The 22,292-nt window shown below is 36.6% G+C and overlaps 1 protein-coding gene across 3 annotated transcripts in view; it reads right to left on the bottom strand.

Annotated features, from left to right (window-relative positions):
* LOC149792267 (xaa-Pro aminopeptidase 1-like) overlaps positions 1-21,488 on the bottom strand; it is a 100,963-nt gene extending 79,475 nt beyond the window's left edge. For 2 of the 3 annotated variants that reach the window (XM_089970806.1, XM_089970807.1), the window contains exons 1-3: positions 15,105-15,398; positions 4,343-4,369; positions 2,861-2,928 (exon numbers count right to left, since the gene is read on the bottom strand). In XM_089970806.1, coding sequence (XP_089826932.1) covers positions 2,861-2,928; positions 4,343-4,369; positions 15,105-15,156 — 147 coding nt within the window. In that variant the 5' untranslated portion in view covers positions 15,157-15,398. Of the gene's footprint in view, positions 1-2,860; positions 2,929-4,342; positions 4,370-15,104; positions 15,399-21,304 lie in introns of those variants that run through there. The other variant, XM_089970808.1, reaches the window with a different exon arrangement.
* Between the last annotated feature and the right edge of the window lie 804 nt (positions 21,489-22,292).

Raw genomic sequence — 22,292 nt, 5'->3', positions numbered from 1 at the left:
TATTGGTACTTTTGGTTACAGACTGTTTTTAAGTGTGTGTTGGATTGGGGGTGGGGTGAAATGCGGACAAAACATAAATAATGTTATAACTATGTATTGTAATATTGCATGCTACTGACGATATAAGGCACCTCGAATAAGGACTGGACTTATGTATAAGGCAAAGCACCTTGAAGAAGGACTTGCCTTAAGTATAAGATAAAACACCTTGAAGAAGGACTGGCCTTAAGTATAAGCCAAAGCACCTTGAAGAAGGATTGGCCTTAACACCTTGAAGAAGGACTGGCCTTAAGTATAAGGCAAAGCATTTTGAAGAGGGATTGGCCTTAACAGCTTGAAGAAGGACTGGCTATAAGTATAAGGCAATGCACCTTCAAGGGGGTCTGGCCTTAAGTAATTTTCACCTTTAAAAGTGCATGGCCTTGGTGTCATGTTTACCCCGACCCAAAGTAGCCCAGTTTGAAACATGTATAATCAAGGTAATTCTGACGGGTCATTGTTTGATGTCGAACATTGCCGAAGGCTAGCACTAATCCGTTACATAAGATTGTTGTGGCTAGAATCGAAGGACCGGACATTGGGGTTGCAAAGTCACAGACAGCCAATTATCACCTAGGTGTCGAAATGTTTCCAAGATCAAAAGAAATTGCCTGAAGAAGTGGGAGTGTCCTAACTTCTTTCCCCTGCAAACAGACAGACAGGTTGAACTGGCCGCTAAGACGATTGGACAGGGGCACAGCGCCACCCAATCAGAATCGAGATGGGGGGAGACCTTGATTTGGGTAGAATGATATCCCTGCGTTTTCCGGCAAAAGTTAGTTCGCTGAGAGAAATTACCCAGAGAAGAGGTTAGCGTAACTCCGAATAGCCATTCGTTATTGGCGGGAAAATCTTAGAGCGGGAAGGTCTAAGTACAGAAAGCTTCAAAAGGTCAGTAGATATTTGTTCGGTCTTTGTGGAACGCGACTGCATTTTAATTGTAGGTCGTATGTATACTTTATTATTACTAGAATCGTAGTACGAAGAATTACTTTGTTTTGTTAATATGTTTGCATATTTTGAAGAAATGAGTTGATATTTGTAAAGAATTATATAGCTTGCTAGCCGTCGTAAGAGTTAATATTGTAATTTACTATGTGGGTATTTTATAGTAGACTAAAACATATGTTCATATGATTATAGATTTTGCCATTGTTGAACATTTGTAATGTACAGACATGCGTCTGATTTTGTCAGATTGTAGTACGATGAGATTAAATATATATGTGTATATACTGACGTGACGCAATGTATTGATGTCTGTATAACAATTCGCTGATACTGTGTTATTACGCCATTGTTTACCCTGCAAGAAGTGTGTGGGAATTTCGATGTGTATGCATGCGTGGCCGAAACAGTGACAGCTATCTGATGGTTAATTGTCGTTATAGTGTGAGGTGAAGTTCGATAAAACATTTGTTAACGCCTTGTGGTTTTTCACAGGAAGCTTTGAGGGACAGACCAGTTAAAGTTTGGTCCCGTTGTCTCGGATAGAGAGACGGAGGAAAGGAAGGAGAAGAGGGTGGAGTTGAAGTCTGGGAGCGGAATTGGAGGAGGAGATAATAGAGAGGGAAAGGAGAAGTTGAAGTCTGGGAGCGAAGTTGGAGGAGGAGATAGTAGAGAGGGAAACAGAGACAAAGGAGGAGTTAGAGGAACGGAAAGAAGGAAGAATCAGCGGGAATAGATGAGTAGATGCAAGGACAGGGGGAAAATCGAACTCACACTGTAAATCACGGGATGAATTAGGCTGTCACTTGGTCGAGGGAAAGACGAGTGTTTGGAAGTTATCGTTTTTAAATTATCACATTTATTAAATTGTTATTTGATTGAATTTCATCTTCGTGTTCTCTATAATTTAACCGTCGGCATTGCTGACTGGGGGCTCAGAGCTGTAAATCTACATCATCACTAATTTAACTTTCTAACCTAACGAGCCAGGGTGGAACTTTCAATTTAATTTAATTAAATTATATTGGGAGAACCCCACCCCAATTCGCGAGAACGCCACACTTGGTCATTTTCACAGAAAAATAGCTTCCACCATAATGTTCTTTTCTTGTAACCGAATCTTCTCTATTTATTCTATGTTTCGTTTGTATATTAACAAGGTGACCCTTGAACCTTGTTCATACATGTACCGGTGATTCATTCTGCACGGCAATTCACTGACTTGTGTCATCTTCAGCAGATAATTTACGGTATGAGAGTGACATTGCATGCCAGAGTGTTATGGTAAGTAATCACACTTTGTAAGTCATAAAGCTTGCCACACGCACTTCAAGTTTAATTTATGGCAGACAGATACATTATATCGTAGAACTCTCATATTAGGTTCACGTAAAACAAATATTACCATGACCACGGTACGTAAGGATATACATGATTATTAAGTATAACGAGTACAAGTGCCCAACGCACGGAGATTCTAAGTATATATAAAATAATGTAAGTCATGTAGAAATTGACATCAAGGTTGAATACTATTTTGTGAACATTCTAAACACAGCATGGCTTAACAAAGCAAATAGTACTTTAGTGAAATATAAGACACATGAAAATCCTTTAATCCTCTTATTCCCGATTTAACCTGGTCACGTGTATCAAATACTCTTAAATGTTTGGATGTTGACATAATTGTAATTGTTCTGGGTACATTATTTAATATCGTCCCTAGAACCTGCAGACACATAACAACATTCTTTTTAGTTTTTCATACCAACGTGGTTTGGTATAATTATGTAAAATATACATGAGGATGACAAAAATCAAGATATGGCTGATCAGCTGCAGGTCCAGCGTTTGTTTATATGTATGAACTTACCTTGCAACTTTCCCAGTTCCCTGGTTCCAGTGTGGTGCTATAACTCGTCGATCTCTTTGTCCGTTCATCTAATACAAAAAAGGGGTGCAAACATACATTTAGTGTCGTAACATTAGTACAGTTTTAAGATATTCAAAGATCAGCGTTTATTTTTTATTAACCTCGTAAATAAATTCAGTTGCAGAATAAATCCAATTTCTACTCGTTGCTTTCAAACATGAGAGAGAGAGAGAGAGAGAGAGAGAGTTTGGACGATCTTTTAAAATAAGTAGTAACATGTATGGTTCATTTTTATTGGATGCCCACCCAACCTAATTTATCATTCGCGCTAAATTAGGCTAATAAAATCATTTCAGTTTCTGTTGGGGTTTATTTTCAGTATACACACTGATAAAAATAGTTCGCTATGGTATGACGGCATATTAGGCAACGTGTAATGGTCATGGCGTCCTATTTTACTTCACAGCAATTTTATAGAACTAGTTTACGTCCGTGTTTGCAGAATAACCTCTAATAAATAGACTCCGATAACTTATTAAAAATAAATGATTAAAACTATTTGAATAATTTTAAAAAACTTAACTCGAAGGTTTGCAGAAAGATTAGCGGTGTGAATATTATAGTCAAGATAACCCACGTTTAGTCGAAAAAGTCAGAAACCAAATGTTCGATTATAATTTCCATTAATCGATTAGAAACTATTAAAGTTAAAGTCTTCGCTTTCTTTTGCACTGTTTGACGTTTTGAGAGCAATATTTCAGGAAAAATCAAACATGTCAATAGTATATTCAGGTTAATAAAGTCGACTGTTGTTTAGGAGATTCATTCATAAAAACATGGCAGGTAGCAAATATGACGGTAAACCGTCCGATCTTAAAGGATAAAAACAAATTTATTATTACCAAGTATATGAAAAACATTGTCCATTACGCAGATATACAAATATTCCAAAACTGATCATTAAATAGATAATTGATACGCTATGATAACCAATTATAGATCTTTAAGCATATCCCCAACTGTACAAAAAGGTAAACTCTATTCATAAAGTTTACTTGTGACAAGCGCTGGTTTAAGCTCCTGTTTCCTTGTTGTGTGGTTCTTCTGGGAAATCATCAATTCTTGTTTAAAGTACACATCATAAAATATATAAACAATAAAATATATAAACAACTATATTCAGACTCGTACCCTATCAATCACTGTTGAGATTTAAACAATCAAACAGGCTGAGCATGAATCGATATGAAGAAACGGTCTGCGAGTTCTTCGAAACGTCCCTCATACGTACAGAAATTCCATAAACGATGCAAGAGACTGTAATATTATCGTTATAAATAAGAGGCTGAACTACATAGAGTGATCGCAGAAAAGCAATGTATTCATCAACAATATTATAGTTGTAGATACACGTTGACATTATGAAATTATTAGTTCAGTCCTATAAACAATGAGTTGCTAAACTACATGTTTTATACTCACGCAGTGTTGGAATCTCAACGGCGAGAGCTGAAACGAGAAAACCAAAATAAATGAATAAATAAATACTCTAGAGTCATAATGAGGAAAACGTTTGTGGTATTAGTATTTTAAACTTTGTTCGTTTAACCCTGGAAAGTAAGTAGCGACTACCCATTTTCTATGCGAGATATATCTTCATCTAAAAATGATCATATGTGCAAGTTTACTGGTAATAGGTAAAAGATAAAGAACTTAGTGCACGCCCACACAATTTACGCAGTTTTAATTACCCTTTCAGAACATTGTCATTATTCTGAGTTTGGCAACGATAGATGAAAAGGAATAAATAAATGAGATCCATTCATTAATGTTATACCGTGTTCAAAGACATATGAAAATGAGGTCACATCTACAAGGTTTTGGTGTGCGTGATATCTTCATCTCAGAATAGGTGAAATAGTACAGTAAACTCCAGATATAACGAAGCTCAAGGGACAGAGAAAAAAATCATATCGGTACATCCGAATTCTTTTATAAACTGGAAACAAATTATTTAAAATGCAAACAAAAACCTTCAGTCATAATATATACTGATGAACGGACGAACAGAAGGACGTAGAAAATGAATCTTTTGGGAAAATAAGTCTTACAATGAATAAATAAATGCTTGCAAACAAGTAAATAAATAAAATATATGCATAAATAAATGAAAGATCCATACAATTCATTAGTCATCGTATAATATATCTAATAAAACTAGGTATATATGTGCCTATCCTTCAATATTAATTTGCCTGTCACGTATATATATCTTTTGTATGAAGTTTTGCAATAGGCCTCAAAATTCATCCTATAGGCATGTGCAAATTCTTGCATGGGAAAAGACGGTCGATAAGCTATGAAAACATCTGGTTCATTGCCATTGTCGTTTCTTTCGAAAATGATATCAAGGGAACATTTGATAATAGAAGGTAATAGGTCTGCGTAGTAATAGACGTATATTGCAACTGGTATGCAGTTGGTCTGTATATATTAAGGAGTTGGTAGATATTCTTGGACTGGAAGCATTTTTTGCTAAAAATAAATTTTAAATTTTTTAATTTGTTTCGAGGTAAGCTTTATCTAGCGAACAAATCTGCCTTAATAAAGACACATGTTAAGACATGAACAACTAACTTTTGATATACAGAATGGATTTTACTGATTTATTGTATCCTTCAGGGATATTTTTCACAAAGATATCAAGAGACCGTATTTCACTCCGCTATTGATCCATGTCTTCAAAGAACCGGATTATTTATGATAAACATCAAGTGTTAGTAATATATAGGTACGGAGCAACTTCTTCAGACATAATGTAGACATGCTTCTAATGGGGTAAAAACGGGATAAAATTTCATGTCAGTAAAAATGCTATTAGGTGGTGAACAAAAGAAGAAAATTATTAGATAAAACGGATGCGTTTTTCAACATTATATCTATTCATATCCTTGGGTCCTGTAAAATGAAAAATGAATATCCTGTATAAAAGTCGGTATTGTAATAAATGTGATTTGTTTCTAGTATCCTTCTCCAGTCAAAGGCACGAAACCCATTTCTTTAAAAAAAATGTGTTTGTTTTTGTTTTGTTTTGTTTTGTTTGTGGGTTTTGGGGTTTTTTTTGGTGATTATTTACGTTTATATCCGTCACATGAACTATAAAAGTGTTTCATCTCAAGCTGAGTGAATCAGGACACTTTGATAAAACTTTGTTCCGTCTGAGCGTTGATATAAAAATTTTTAAAAAAGTATTTTACTGACACTCGCAATTACGACTCCTGACACCTCTAATCCCAACTGAAATAATTTCCCATCCATAAGACAACATATTCTCAGAAAACGGATTTCTTTAATGCTTTGTTTTCTCAGTATATATGTTAAATATTAGATTCAAAATAGACAAAACTTTTGGGGAAATAAATTGAAATGCAACAAGTGAGTATATCATGACATCATCAGAAATCATCGATTGTTTTCAAAACGGTGGCCAATAAATAAGAAAACACCAATGAAAAACTGTCGATATTAGCCTGATAAACTCAAGTTCAACAGGATCGAGGAGGTAAATGCTTCAAGTTGATAAGAAGAAAAGAAAAGAAAAAAATTAAATATTAAAACCATCAGTTTGATCACGCGATAACCTGCCTATTTTGCTCAGGTTCGTGAATTTAAATTTAGTTTAGAAGAAGAATGATTAAATCAGATGAGGAATAACTCGGAACTTCCGTTACATGTCATTGTGGGTAATTTTCTGCAAGATCTTGTTCTATTGTTGTTGAGGCCGATAGTTTTGTTTTTTAATTTTGCGACTTTTCAGAAAATATAAAGCATACACTTACTTAATCCTGTTACGTTAGCTACTTCCAGACAGGGATTTCATGCACATATATGATTAGAAGCATATCGAATTTGAGGCTAAAAATGGCAGGTGTTTAACATTTAGCAAAATTGAATCTAAAACTTGTTTAAGCAATTGGAAGGTAGAAATGTAAATATGAACAGGAGGACTCAGATCCTAGCTAGTAACAGCTTGTAGAGTTTGTATTTTTTTTCTGTTTTTTTTTTATCACTAAACAAGGTGTCACGGGTATTTAAATATTAGCGTTGCTAGAAAAACACATATATACATTCCTTTCATCAGGGAAAACGCCTCTTGGTATGCTTTCTAGCAATATCCAAGCGGTTATATTTGGACATTCTCCCCCTTTCTTTAAGTCCTTGAAGTAACCGAATCCATGGGCGGGGTTGGGGTAGACGTACAATCCCACAAAATCTTAATCAATGTGTACATTACAGAACCTGGAAAAACCCCGGAAAGAACCACCGACCCACGAGAAGCTACTGGCAAGCTTTCTCACACACGGCCGGCGCTACCATATAGGCAAACTAGGCAGCCGCCTAGGGCGCTGATTTCAGGGGGGTGCATTTTTTAAAAAAAATATATTGTTTATAAATCTTGAAATTGATATTTTCGGGGGGGAGGGGTGCCAGAATCTAACCTTGCCTAGGACGCCAGATAGTCTGGCCGGGTCTGGCGCCGGCCCCGTTCTCACATACCCACATTAGCCGAATCCGAGACTCGAACCCACGCAGACAGATGTGAGATGGCAGTGATCCGTAACGGAGAGCGCTTTAGACCGCTCGGCCACTCGAGGCCCCCATCTCCCGTCGCTAAGGCTACAATGAATTGTTATTGCTGACCAGGGCAATTGTTAAATTATGCACGTGTCATGAAGCAGCCAATGGCTGAAACGTGTACGGTATATTAAAAGATAGCTATCACTTCGCCATAAAGCAGAACACTGAATATCCTCATTATATATTGAAGATATCCACGTTTTTTAGCGGCTGTAAGGATTTTGTGATGTCTAAGGTTTTAAGTCGATATGAAAATATAGAGGATATCTACGTTTTTAAGTTAAGTGAAAACATCGGAGTGTCAAGAGTGATCACGCCACTCGTGAAAATACGAAATGTTTTTCATTCGTGGGTGAAATAATTTTGTATATCAACTCAGAAACGTGGATTTTCTTTTTATTGTATGTTGATAAAAAAAAGTTCCTTCACTTTATAATGATTTTAGTTTTGTTGACACATTTCACGCACGGATTGATACTGCTGGGGTGGGGTAATGTGGAAATATCGGTAAGTGGTTATTTCTAACAGATTTCAGAGAGTAACATCATTAAAAGAAAAAGAAAAGATTTTAATGATTGTAAATTAACTTGCAAGGATGTTCTTTCTTTATTATGTTTTCAAACGGGAATTTGCATGTGACCTAGGCAAGCGTGCAGTCTAGTTCGGTACCAGACGCGGCTTCCACTTTTCGACTGTCGCTTAATTTCTGGTTGCAATCAACACTGGTCTGCGCTCGATTTACACGTATCAATCATTTTCAAATACGACTGAATTGCTAGTTAACATTGCTACGTTATTTTGTCGCTGGTACAAAATAAAGTAGCAATGTTAACTCGCATTACAGTTATTTTGTCACTGGTAATACCGCTCCGGTGGCCTAGTGGTTTGAGCGTCCGCCTCAGAAGCGGGAGGTCGTGGGTTCAAAGCCCGGTCGAGTTATACCAAAGACTTTAAAAAATAGTACTAACAGCTGCCTTGCCGTGCCAGGTCGGCTTGGTGTCAGGATAATGTGACTGGGTGGGACATCATGCTACATGTCTGAGGCATGATGTCCCAGTGCTAGACATCACTATAAACTGACACACTGCAGACATCGTAGCGATATGACTGAAAAAACGACGTTATCACACAACACACACACTTGTCACTGGTATCTATCTTCAAAATGTGTACCGTTTGGTGTTGATTATTACAGGTATACAATACCGTGCTGGTGACATACAGCAAGAGGTCGTGCAGTTCAGTGGCTGACAGTTTAAATAATGATTTAATGTAGACAACTAATTCTAGAAAATTAATAAGTGAAGGTTTTGGGAGTTGCTTGTGGGGGGAGGGGGGTTATTGTTGTTGTTTTTTCTGTTGGAGTTATTTTGAATGCCATTCTTGATAGTACTTCGAAATAAAACTACGACATCACCAATTATAAATCTATTAATATACTAAGAAACAAAGCTATTGTCCACAACAAGTACCCCAATTAATTTACAAGATAACGGGTGATGTACCGCCAGGCTTATAAAGATTCACCTGGGAGGGACGTACCCAGATAATAGTACAAAGGGACTTACTCCCGTGTAGTATGGCCCTGCATCTCAAGTATACAAGAAGATGATACACGAGGCCTTTTTTATTATAATGATATTAGACGAATACCACGTTCCGTTTATGTAACACAATATTTCTCACACTAGAAACGGACATTCAACAGTATTCCAAGGGAACAAAGCGAGACAACCTTTTTTATTAGCTACAATGTCGTAGCCTCAACTTGATATTGTTGTGGTTGAGACTACGAACTGATCCCATATCATGTAATGGAGCAAAAAATATCATCACTAAAGTCAGAAAAACAAACAGTGCAGAAATCAACTACATAAGTATAATCATCTTGTGAAAGAAGTTTGGCTTATTTTGAATTTATTAAGCCCTTATGCGATAAAATAAATTGGCATGGTTATTCTAACCTTATACTGTCCGCCATGACAGATAACGCGAGACTCTCGCCGTGACCCCTTTTCTACGTAAGGCTTGTCAGACCATATTTTCGATATTCTACGCTATATTATTATCAATCAAGTGCGAATAATCGCTTCTTGGTGAATTTCAAAGTTGCCGATAAACCGTATTTACTTTTAATGCGCAGAATTTCTGACCCAAACGGCGCCAAATTTTTACTACGATTTGTTTACATTTCCAAATAAGGCGTCAATGTCTTTATATGGCACACAAACAAACGAGGCTGAGAACGGAAGTAATCATTATTTGAAATAATATGGCGGACGATCTAAACGAAAATATCGGCTAAAAAAGGTAAACGAGATTTTACAACTATTTCTACAATGATTTTCGATACTTCCAGTATTAAATAAGAGGACTACTCAATTTATTGGATTATATGCAAGGAATATGTTTAAAGTGTCATTATTAGGCTCAAAGAGCGCCGGGTGTGAATCACACCCGGCTTGCTCCATTAACACGTATATGCTCATGTTAGTACCCTGTCCACGAGGTACGAGTAAGGCTACTAATATTAGTACTACTTTTTTATATATTTATTAATCATCATATACCGTAACGATAATGCACATTTGACAGGCAAGGCACGTGGCATTCCTTCAAGCGTGTAGGAAAATTAATTCCTTATCACATGTCAATCGTGATGGAAAAAACGGTTCTTCGAATGGTTGCAGCCTTATTAAGACCAACGCAGTAAAACACAGCGCCATTAGATTCAGCTGTAAATCTTTTCCATACAATTTCCAGCAAAATCATAGAGTGTTCTTATTTTCAATTGTTATACTTTGCAACACCATAATCGTATGCTGATGCTGTTGAGCGAGATCATTGGCAATCATATGTTTTTCGCTCTGTGTGTGTGAGTGAGGATTGCTTTTGTAATAATAATAATAATAATAACTCTTTCTCTCTCTCTCTCTCTCTCTCTCTCTCTCTCTCTCTCTCTCTCTCTCTCATCTATGCGACTTGAATTAAATAGGAGCATAAACTCTTTGTGATCTAATCGTCCATTAGTTAAAAAAACAAGAAAATCACATTAGGCACTAATACAACAATACAACGAATAGTAAAATAGAATATTGAAAATTCTATATTTTATAGTTATTTTAAACATAGATATACAAAATATCACAAAATATAGACTGCGAATGTAATTGAATATAAAAGGGATGTCCTCTAAACTAATATATATATATATATATATATATATATATATATATATATATATATATATATATATATATATATATATATATATATATATATATATATATATATATACACACATACATACATACATACAGTAGAAAGCGCCTTTCCAATCATCCAGTTAGTTAACCTGGTTCTATGACATGATCTTGAATTAATGACACCAATATAATCTGACAGCTGAGATAATTTTAATTCTAACCACGCCACACTCAAACCCACGCTAGGGATGAGCACATGGCTTTTTGGGATAGGGCACTGTCATGACAGTACGACTATAATTACTATAACTGTCGTTACTCGCTTCTTGGCTTCGATTCATAGAAGAATTTATAACTCTCTGACCTGTTAAATTATAATGAATGGTGATATATAGGATTCGTGATAATATTTAGCGAAATTAAATATTAAGAAAGAACGTTATCATACAGGTTACAGCGATTATAATTCGACCCATACTGTACTTACGGGCGCCCCTATGTGTGGGTGATCATGTACCCTCTCGATTTAGCGCCAAAAAGAGGGCAGACCTTACCTACAGATAAAGTTATTTGTGAGCAGCAGACGTGCTCATTAATTAACTGGCGTTTAAATGCAGTCATCCAGATCAGTGCATATAGAAGTTACTCAGTACAAATATACATCACAGAGTGCGGAAGTTGTTATCGTGGGTTCCTGCAGAAGGTTGTTTGATAATATGAAGTGAAATCATATATGGAGAAAGAATATTATTATATCGCGTGTTAAGGAGAGTGTGGAAGGACTCTGGCTTCAGAGTGTATTCTTTTTGTCCTATTTCTCTCTCTCTCTCTCTCTCTCTCTCTCTCTCTCTCTCACACACACACACACACACACAGACACACACACGTACCAGTTCTTACCTTCTGGGCACGATTTATTTTTTATTTTCTTTCTTTTTTTTTTAAAGTATGCTTTTTATCTGTTATACAAGACTTATTTTTACGGAGCATATCGAAGTAAAAATGTTGGCATAACTTCAAGAATGAACTTTAGGATCCGTTTAAACATTATTTATAACGCAAAAATTACCGAGCTTTCAGCTCTGAGAACAATATTTTTACTGTTATAAACGGAAAGATTGCAAGTTTCTATTCCCACATAAAGAAAGAATAAATCATTAAACTTTGCATGAAAATATGCCGGTAGTGCGTATACACATGACTGTTAGTCTCAGAGTTATGCAACAAGAGCATCTTGTAAGGTTTTTGATGTACATTTCACAGGTAACTTACATATACAGGGCAGTAAAGTATATTTCTCAGCAAAATGTAATTGTTCCCCAATGGGAGCTCGAAGTGAACAACAGAGGTTCGTTTATGGTACATATTTCGTGAATCGTGCTTGTTCTTGGTTTAACTTCTAAAGATACAAACGCCATTTAAGTTGCAAAGGATGTGAAAATGCATAGATGTATTTAATGTCAAAGTAAGTTTGCTCATTGATCATTAATACAACGATATCTGGAAATCACTGAACCAGATGCGCGTGAAATAAAATAAAAATTATTTTTTATGTATAAACTTAAATACATTGTAAAACACCATAATACTTTTCTTTCCCTTAAACTTGCTTTATATTTGACGGAAGGGCTTCTGGCAAAACAATAACGTAACACTATGCAGTTTTTAAAATAACTGTTCGAAGATGTATATTTTACGAATGAATTTGTTCTTTCTCCACCAGCTTTTACGAAGAGTTTTATTTCGTAATTTCTAAGTTAATCCGTTTCTCATTCCGAGAGAGAGAGAGAGAGAAGAAAGGAAGGAAGTTCAAGTCATTTGATGTAGTGTCACTCGATGATGATGAAGACGTGACTACATTCTTGGGGAATTGAAGGTACTAGGGATCGAGCTGTAAAGACAAAAGTCTATTTGAGCTTCTGACCAGCAAAACTGGTGTCGACCCGCAGCTGGGGTTTTTATACCAGTTTCTGAAGACAACGCCAAATATGGCGCGCTCCTAGCTCTTTGCCATGGCCAGAACCTCAAGTGAAGCTTCGTAGTCTCTTACAGGCTATCGTCTGGATCTATGTATGTCATTAGACAGATAATTCTACAACGTCAGCGCGATTAGTAATAGCTTATGATTTTTCTAGGTTTCCGCAATGCGGTGCTTACATGTATTTTTTTTTTTCTTTGTGTGCCGACTTTAGGATACAAGGGAAATGTATGTATAGACAGTTCGTACTTGATCATAAGAGCGCAATCTGTATTAAATAGTATATAATTGCAATACCGAAATAAATGGATTCAATCTCAATATATTTTAGTAGAAGATTACTTTCAGTATGATTTATCAATTTACTTCTAATACAATTTAATCAAAACTTACTCTTAACACAATTTAGAGGAATTTCCAATCTTGTTACTTGTACTGAAAAATTCTGTCCTAATATATACTCGCCTTTCAATGACCATCAACATGTATATATTTTCAAACTCGTAAGCGAATTGAGAAACTTAATAAGTAAAAGTTTGGTTAGGCAAAACTGTTCTTTTTTGATTACCCTTTTAGAATCATACCATCCAACCCTTTCACCGCAACGCAAAAAAGAATAAAAACGTTTATACTCGCTATTTTCAACCCTATAAGAAACTAATACTTAACAAAATCTGAGGTATTTTTCATATATTAGATGTTGAAAATGATTGCGTCCCAGATTTAACTTTAATGAAGATAGAAGTAAAATTGCTATAAACGAATACAAACAGAACTAGGAAAACATAAATGGGCTGCCGCTCATGCACATTTTAGTCCAAAACTTAATCTTGAACTCGACAAAATGAAAAAGAAATGTATTAGTAAATGAAGAAAAAGAAACATGGAGTAAAAACATTTTTAAAAAAATGTAACCACATCACCAATCATACGAAACTGTGTATTGCAACCTAATCCAGTGCAAATGAAGTAATGAACGGTTACTCTAACTTCTTCTTACGAAGATCTTACAATGCACACAGACGTGATGTCCAAATTACCACACGACATTTCCAAACGTCAAAACTGGCATTGGTCTTACTACTCATAACTTTATAGACGTCCTGAGTTGTTGGTGTATAGATCGCGTATACTAAACACATTACAGCATAGCATAATTTCAGCACGGTGTACAGATTGTGTATACTAAACACCATACAGTATAGCATAATTTCTGCACGGTGTTCAGACTTTGTATACTAAAAACCTTACAGCATAGCATAATTTCAGCACGGTGTTCAGATTTTGTATACTAAAAACCTTACAGCATAGCATAATTTTAGCACGGTGTACAGATTGTTTATACCAAACACCGTACAGCATCTCATAATTTCTGTACATTTCTAGACGTTCTGAGGTTTTAGTGTACAGATTGCTGGCTCTTCTGAGCTGTTATATTTTACCTTTGCGTGCATACATGCATGTATATATTCGGAAATGATATGTGTTTTATTTCACGCATTTATGTATGACATCTGACATGTTGAAATACACACATCTGTGTAGTATATATTTTTCATATGTGTATCTGTTGACTACTATAGTTACATATATTGATACATTTTTAATCTGCGTGAATACATATGCGAGCATACTTCAGTGTGTGCAAGTTACTTTTTTAAATAAATTTATAACATAACCTTTTACAAAAATGGAGGACTACATGGCAAATGGGTCTTTCATTAGCAAATGTGTTATCCTCGCTAAATAAAGATTTTTGTTGTTGCTGTTGCTTTTGTAGTTATTATTATTATTATTATTATTATTATTATTTAAACTATAATTCATTTGATACGTTTCATTCTGTAATTTCTTAAAGATCCACAACAGGGAAGAACTTGACCTCAACGACCAACAAACACGGATCTTTCGATGCCTCAAGCTATTTTTCAGCAAATTATTTATGTAATGATGCTTTATTCCTTTTGCACAATTTTATGTGAGGAATAGTAAAATTTGATTCTCGTTAACATTACTGACTTCTATATGAGACAATAAGAGTATATGATTTAAAAGCCTCTCTCTCTCTCTCTCTCTCTCTCTCTCTCTTTAACACTGGTGTAAAATGCGCTGTTGAAATTGAAACAATTATTGATTAATGTAATGACTGATTGGTTTGTCAGCTTTGGTTGCTAAGTTGAATTGTTTTATTGTTTTTTTCGTCGTTTCAGTTTAATTGTCTGTAAGTTTCCAACTTGCAACTTGTGTTACAAACAATAATTAAACAAAATTTCATGGACAGGACCTTACATATTATTTGTGATACATGTTCGTCATTAGTGTAGACTACGGGGGGGGGGGGCTTATATTGTTTGATATGTTACGCCATACAAGACGGAGAGAGAGAGAGAGAGAGAGAGAGAACATTTCGAATCTTACTCACCAGTTACTATAGTGAAGCAGAACAAACATACTATCCTATCCACGTTATCCATTCTAGAGCAGAATACGAGTCTCACGTCAGAATTCACTTCTTGGTGTATACCGCTATACTGTTCATCATCACCGACTAATGTTTATTGGTGAGAAGGTAGTCACGCCTTGTAATGTAAATGAATCAAAACAGTTGTCTGTACAGATAGATAATCGTACAACATCTATGTATCTGTAAGTATAAACTGTATAAGCCAGCGTACGATTAGGACATAGAGTATCCAATGAAAATGCAAAAGAAGCGTGTGCGGTTGTGTTATCTAGGTCAGAGTGAAAAGATGAGTTTGTGTTATACAGCCTACTGAGTATATGTACGTGCATGCGTGCGTACGTTTAAATTGATGTCATGATCTGCATTTATTTTCTGTCGATAAAACAAGGAGTCTCATCAACCTATGCAGTCTGCTCTTCAAGACTCGAATGTTATGAGAGGTTGTTTTGAGACTGGGAATGCCTAGAGGAAGCCACTACTTTTACATAGGCGGTCAAGAAAGAGTATCCAGCGGAGGTTGCAAAGGTACAAGGTGACTGCCTTGCCGCTGAGCTATCAATATAGCTATCATCACCACACAGACGTACGTACGTACTGATGGCCTGAATTAAAGTCTTAGTTCGCACCTTGATACAACCTAATGAACCAGTCGGTTTTTCACGTGGGTCGTAATTTAGAAGCTCTCTAGATGTGTTATTACATTGGTTTTTTTTTTCGTGGCATAGACATATTGCCAGCCAGGAAAGTGTCGATGTGTTAAAATGATACATTGCCAACATAGTGTCCATTCTGGGACGATAAGAATTTATATCATTATCTTTGTTGCCGTCATCATCGTCATCACCATTTAAGTCGTCTTTATTGTAATCATTGTTTTCTTTTTTCACAATTCATCATCACTGGGCTAGTGCTGTAGCCTCTGCCAAAGGTTTGTCGACACCAGGCCCATATGTGAATTTTGCTGGCCAGTGAAGAGACAGACATTACATCGCGTCAGTAGCCGAAGTTGCCCCAATCGTAAGAGCTATCAGCAGTTTCGTTTACCCACACCCAATTATTATCTACCCATGAGGGCCCACACATAGGGGTAAGACACACCCTCGATTTTACCTCTAAACCTGTTTTAGCCTTCATCTGTAAAACTTATTAGCTGACCACTGCATGTTGGCAACCAGCTTTCTCCCCCCCCCCCCAAAAAAAAAAAAAAATTGCTGACGCCCCTGTGTTTAGCGGGAGTCAATGTGTCTTACTTCTGTGATTAATTTACGGCTTCGCCATATTATAAAATCCTGCCAAAAGACTGTAAATAAACCATTATAAAACTACGGAGGTTCATATCAGTGTCTGTATATTTCAGTAAACCTGCTACAAACAGAGAGGTTTGGATAGCCCTCTAAAAATAATAAGGATTAGAAAATCTGCTATAAACAGAAATGATTAGATAGCCCTCTAAAAATGTTAAGGATTATATAGTCCGCTATAAACAGAACAGATTAAATAGCCCTCTAAAGATCTTAAGGATTAGAAAGTCAACTATAAACAGAAAGGATTAGATAACCATTTATAAACAAGACAAGACAAGACAAATTCTTTATTACACTCAGGTTACAATACGCAACATATGATGAAAATATTAGTTACTCAGTTATAAAAGAGGATTATATAGCCCTCCATTGTCAGGTATATTACTTGAAACCTTAATCGAGATAGATTTCGGTCAGAACACAGCCACGTAGGTTTTACAGAAATGTTGAGAGTAACGTATGCCAAATCCACATGTTGGGGTGGGATAGGAGGAACTATCAACCGAAATGTTAGAAACAAATTTAGTATTCTTTCATTACCTTTTTCAAATAGATATTTGAAAAAAAACATTTAGGACCAATCTTGGACTAAACATTGCTTGTGTAATGATAAAATGTGCATGTGAAGAATTTATGTTGACGGTATGAAATGACGTTCAGTCTTGAACAAACAACACCCAAAAAAGTGTTGACAAGCCATCACATTTTGAAAGTCTGCAAAACAAACCTGTTTTTCGTTACACATCTCCAACCAGCTTGAACGTTTCCTGTGACTTTGCTGCTGTAGTCAGCCAGCCCCGAGTCATTGCAGCCATTGGTCCGAATAAGCAGTAAGACGCTGTAATATGTGACCATTCCATGAATTGACTGACGTAGTCAATCAGCCCCGTGCCTTTAAATCTGAATTTACATTGGTCCCAACAATTATTACGATGCTTCATACTCATCTTGTAACCTTCTAATAAACTCATTTTCCTCGTATAATAATATTATGGCATATAAATATGTCCACATTCTACTGTCCTGGACCGTTAGGAGACTTGATAAAATTATTTCCTTTTATTTTTCTTTTCTCCCGTATTTCATGCTTTTTTCTTTCTTGTTCTTTTTCAATCACAGCTTGGGTAATACACACTGAAAACTGTAAAATTCACTGTTTTCTTGTTTCTTTGTACCAGCCTTTTAGTCGTTGTTTACGCAACAGAGCCTGACTGAATAACGTACTTAAACCTAGATTGCACCACGTTATGGATATTTCTGGAATGGCTTGTGTTGACCAATGACAATCAATAATAGACGAACGGTAATGTTGTTTAGTCTGTCAGTCATCATGATCATCATCAGTCACATGACCGAGTGTGGTCGTCGAGGCACTGTGCTGCTGAACATCTGACCAGTTCCCTCCACTTGTCTCTATCATGTGCCAAAGCCTGTGTCTCCGCAAAACTTTTCCTGGTCCATTCTGTGATGTTGTCAGTCCACTTTTTTCTCTGTCTACCTCTCCTTCTGCCACCCTGGACGCTGCCCTGCAGGACTGTTGTGGATAGACTGTTGGCTCTAGTGACATGGCCATACCATTTCAGCATTCTCTTTTTGACGGTGGTGAGGAGGTCATCATATTGGCCTACTTTGCGCCTGATGGTGATACGCACTTATTCATTTGTGATGTGGTCCATGGAAAAGATGCCAAGGATGGTTCTGTAGCATCTCATTTCAAGTGACTGGATTCTTCGTTGTAATTCTGCTGTGAGGGTCCAGGCCTCACATGAGTACAAAAAATTGAGATGACTAGAGCTCGCAATAGTCTGATTTTAGTTTTCAGACAGATATTCTTGTCTCTCCAGATGGGTCTTAGCTTTGACAGAGCTGCCATTGTTGGTGCTGCTCTTGACAAAATTTCTGCTCTTGATCCCTCTTCGGTGATTATGAAACCAAGATATTTGAACTGGCTCACTGTTTCCAGTTCATGTCGTCTGACTTTAATCTTGGTTGAGATTTGTTTGCCACTATTTGTCATCAGCTTTGTCTTCTCAGCGCTTATCTCCATGTCAAATCTGGAAGATGTTTCATCCAGGTTCTTCACTAAGGTGGCAAGCTCGTCTTCACTGCCTGCCAGCCCATCAATGTCGTCTGCAAAGGGGAGGTTGGTGATGTTACGCCCTCCAATGCTGACTGTCCCACAGTGGTTTTCCAGGGCTTCGCTCATGATGCACTCTAAGTAGATGTTGAAAAGCGTGGGTGACAGGAGACAGCCTTGACCAACTCCCACTATTGTCTGGAACTAGTCCCCCACAGAACCTTGGGTAATTACTGTACTGGTAGCCTTGGCGTACAGCTGCTTGATGGTATTGGTTAACTTTTTACCCATGTTATGCTTCTTCATTGTGGCCCACAATGCCTCATGCCACACTCTGTCAAAGGCTTTTTTGAAATCTATGAACACATGATAGATGTCTTGTTGGTGTTGCGAGTACTTTTCATACAGAACCATGAATATTTGTTCTGTTGTGCTTCTTCCACTCCGGAACCCAGCCTGTTCTTCAGCGATTATTTCTTCTGCTTGTGGTTTCAGTCTGTTCAAGATGATCTTCAGCATTACCTTACCAGCATGGCTGATCAAACTGATAGTTCTATAATTTTTCCACAGCTGGAGATTGCCTTTATGGGGGAGTGTTATAATCAGTGATTGGGTCCATTGTGTTGGCCATTCACCTGTCTGCCAGATCTTGTTGTAGATTTTTGTTAGTAGCTCTTTCACTGATCCCCCCCCCATTCTTGATAAGTTCAGCTGAGATGTTGTCTACTCCAGCTGCCTTCCCATTCTTCAGTGCTCTTATTGCTGACTCCACCTCTTCTTTGAGAATGGGGAAGTGATCATCATTTGAGAAGTTTGGAACTTCAAGCACCTCTGGGTCTCCTGTCGACTGATGGTTGTAGAGTTCTTTGCAATATTCAGTCCATCTTTCTGCAATGTCACTCGCTTCTGTGAGGCATTTTCCATTTTTGTCTTGAATGGTACTGACTCTTGGTTGTTTCTGTCTGGTGAGGTCTTTCACAATTTGGAATGCCTTTTTGTTGTTATTCTTTATCAGACTGTCAGTAACCCCCAGTATATTGGTCGGTTTAGTTATGTTAACCAGATCTGTGCACGTACATGTTTATTGTAGATATTTGGGTCAATAGATAATATTGTGAACAACACACCATGATTTTCTAACCATTCCAATAATTTGTGATAGTCAATAACTTGAAAGACGTTGCAATCTGTAAATAATTAAAATTACTAGCCATAAAATTGTAGTCACACCAGAGACGTGGCCATGCCTAATTACCTCATCATATATAGTCAAAGTTTTGTTTTAGAAATGGGAGATATTTTATTTACCTGCGATAATGCACGCTATATTTCATCGTGTGGTAACAATAATGTACTTGCGTAATATTATAACTTATGGCGATGACGAAATATTACCGATATTTACGTAAGAATAGAATTTTTAGATCAGATTTGCTCCTGAATCGAAGCTTAGAAGATTAAATTAACTCTTCAGCACTCTTCTTTAACTCACTATTAAGCACCTCCACACACACACACACACACACACACACACACCTCTTTCTTAAGTTCGCCTAAATTTTAATCGCATCGTTCGGCTGATCTAAAAATATCAGCGGTTTAAGAAAAAGGCAGGGTTGAGATGACCTAATCTATTACAATGAATTAAACATCTGACATTTTGTAAACTATGTTCTCCGATCACGAAGCAAACCTAAGATAACGGTAGAGCACATACGATTTTTAGTATCACTTTAGAGGCCACGACACGCCGACAAAACTTGTTCTCTCTCTCTCTCTCTCTCTCTCTCTCTCGTCATTTAAGAATGATTTAAGATTCGCTTTTGAAGTCGAAATAGTACCACAGAAGAAAATAAGTTCGTTTAAACAGTGACATTATTGTTCTCTATTCAGTGAATCAGAAATTAGTATAACGAATGACTGGTTTTTCGTTGCCGGTTGTTCGGTTTGATTCTTTTATTGTTTGTCGTTTCAAGTTGTTCGGTTTGATTCTTTTATTTTTTTCGTTTCAAATTGTTCGGTTTGATTCTTTTATTTTTTTTATCGTTTCAAGTTGTTCGGTTTGATTCTTTTATTGTTTGTCATTTCAAGTTGTTAGGTTTGATTCTTTTGTTGGTTTTGTTTTACGCTTTATGTTGTTGTTTTTTGTGGGTATTTTTTTTTTTTTTTTTTGGTGGGGTGTCTTTTTTATACTTCATTTCTGTTTCAATACAAAAAGGTCACCTGGATGCAGTTTCTGTTTTAAACAATAATTTAACAAATTAGATGGCTACGACCTTTGATATTATTTGTGTTAAACGTTCGTCATTAGCAGGGCCTACCCGACCATATAGGTGAACTTGGCGGTCACCAAGGGCGCATGGCTACAATGCGCACCAAATTAGACGGTAGTGAATTAGTCATGCTCAAAGAGGAAGCGGGCGCTATAGTCATTGTTCTACTAGGGCACCAAAAACTCTTGGGACAGTTAGGTCTTTGGTGTGTACTCTTGGAGTCTAATCTGTCACACTTATAAAGACGCCATTAGTGTAGACCCTAAGAGTCTAATGTATAATTTGTTACATCAGAATATACTTCTGGAGTATATTGTTAATTTTTCTCAGTAGTTTAGACTCTTGGAGTCTAATATTTAATTTGTCACACCAAATAGGGCGTCAGTAAGGAAATAGGATAGACTCCAGCAATCTAATTTTTGATTTGTCACACCATAAAGGGCGAGGAAGGGGCTAAAGAACAGAGTATAGAAAAGTAACGCGAAAGTTTAAATTTTAACTCACCTGTTACTAAAACGAAGAAGAAACACATTATCCTGATGTCATCCATTTTATGACAGAATTCACGTCCCACGTCTGAATTCTCTTCACCGACTTCTTTAAGAATGGGTATTGTTCGGTAGGCAGACTGCCACACTGTGTATGTCTACGGACGGTAGAAGTTATTTCTACAGGTACTTATACTACATATTTACATCTCTAAGTATATGTCCTATATATTAGCTCACGTACAATTACAATATACAATGTCTAATAAAAATGCAAATGTAGCGCGTGCGATAATGTAATCTAGGTCAGATCTTGCGATTTTAGCGATGCAATCATATCATCATGTTATTTAACCTACTGATTATTCGTCAGTGCATGCGTGCGTACGTTTATAATGCTGCGTATAACTTAGTGCACCAACTAGACAATTGTTAATGTTAGCATGCCGATTTCAAAATGACGGACTTTTTTGGAATATGTTCTTTATTGCCCTCTCGTGGTGTAGCCCTGGCTTGATATCGAAGGATACTAGATCTAAAAGTATTAACATTTGTAAATTCTAATCTGTATTCATTCTGTGTGTATTGCACAAGGAGTTATATCAACGTTATTTATGCAGCATCTATAAGACTCAGATGTTGCGCGAGGCGGTTTTGAAAGCAAGCAGTGTGAAGTGGAATTTTGAATAAAGCCGTACTCTACTCCCTGAACAAGACTACTTTCAGAACAAGAAGACCTCTCAGACAAAGGCAAAATACAATAAAAAGTAATGTGCCCTATTCCAATAAGTGTGAATAGGAAGGGATGAAGATTTCGTATCAGTCTTATCAAACGTTTGATTCTTATAAGTTATGCCAGATTGAAATTTGTAAGTACTCGCTTGAGACTGAATCAGTTTCTTACTAAGAACCTGCTGGGAGGAAAACTTAATGATATATGAAGGTCTGCAAGTCAAGGAATATTCATCAGCTTTACGAACTGTGTTTTCCAATGTGTCTACATG

The sequence above is a fragment of the Sinohyriopsis cumingii genome, chromosome 9, assembly GCF_028554795.1.
Source record: "Sinohyriopsis cumingii isolate HCF-2022 chromosome 9, ASM2855479v2, whole genome shotgun sequence".
Classification (NCBI taxonomy): Eukaryota; Metazoa; Mollusca; class Bivalvia; order Unionida; family Unionidae; genus Sinohyriopsis; species Sinohyriopsis cumingii.
This window is presented reverse-complemented; position numbering and strand designations above follow the sequence as displayed.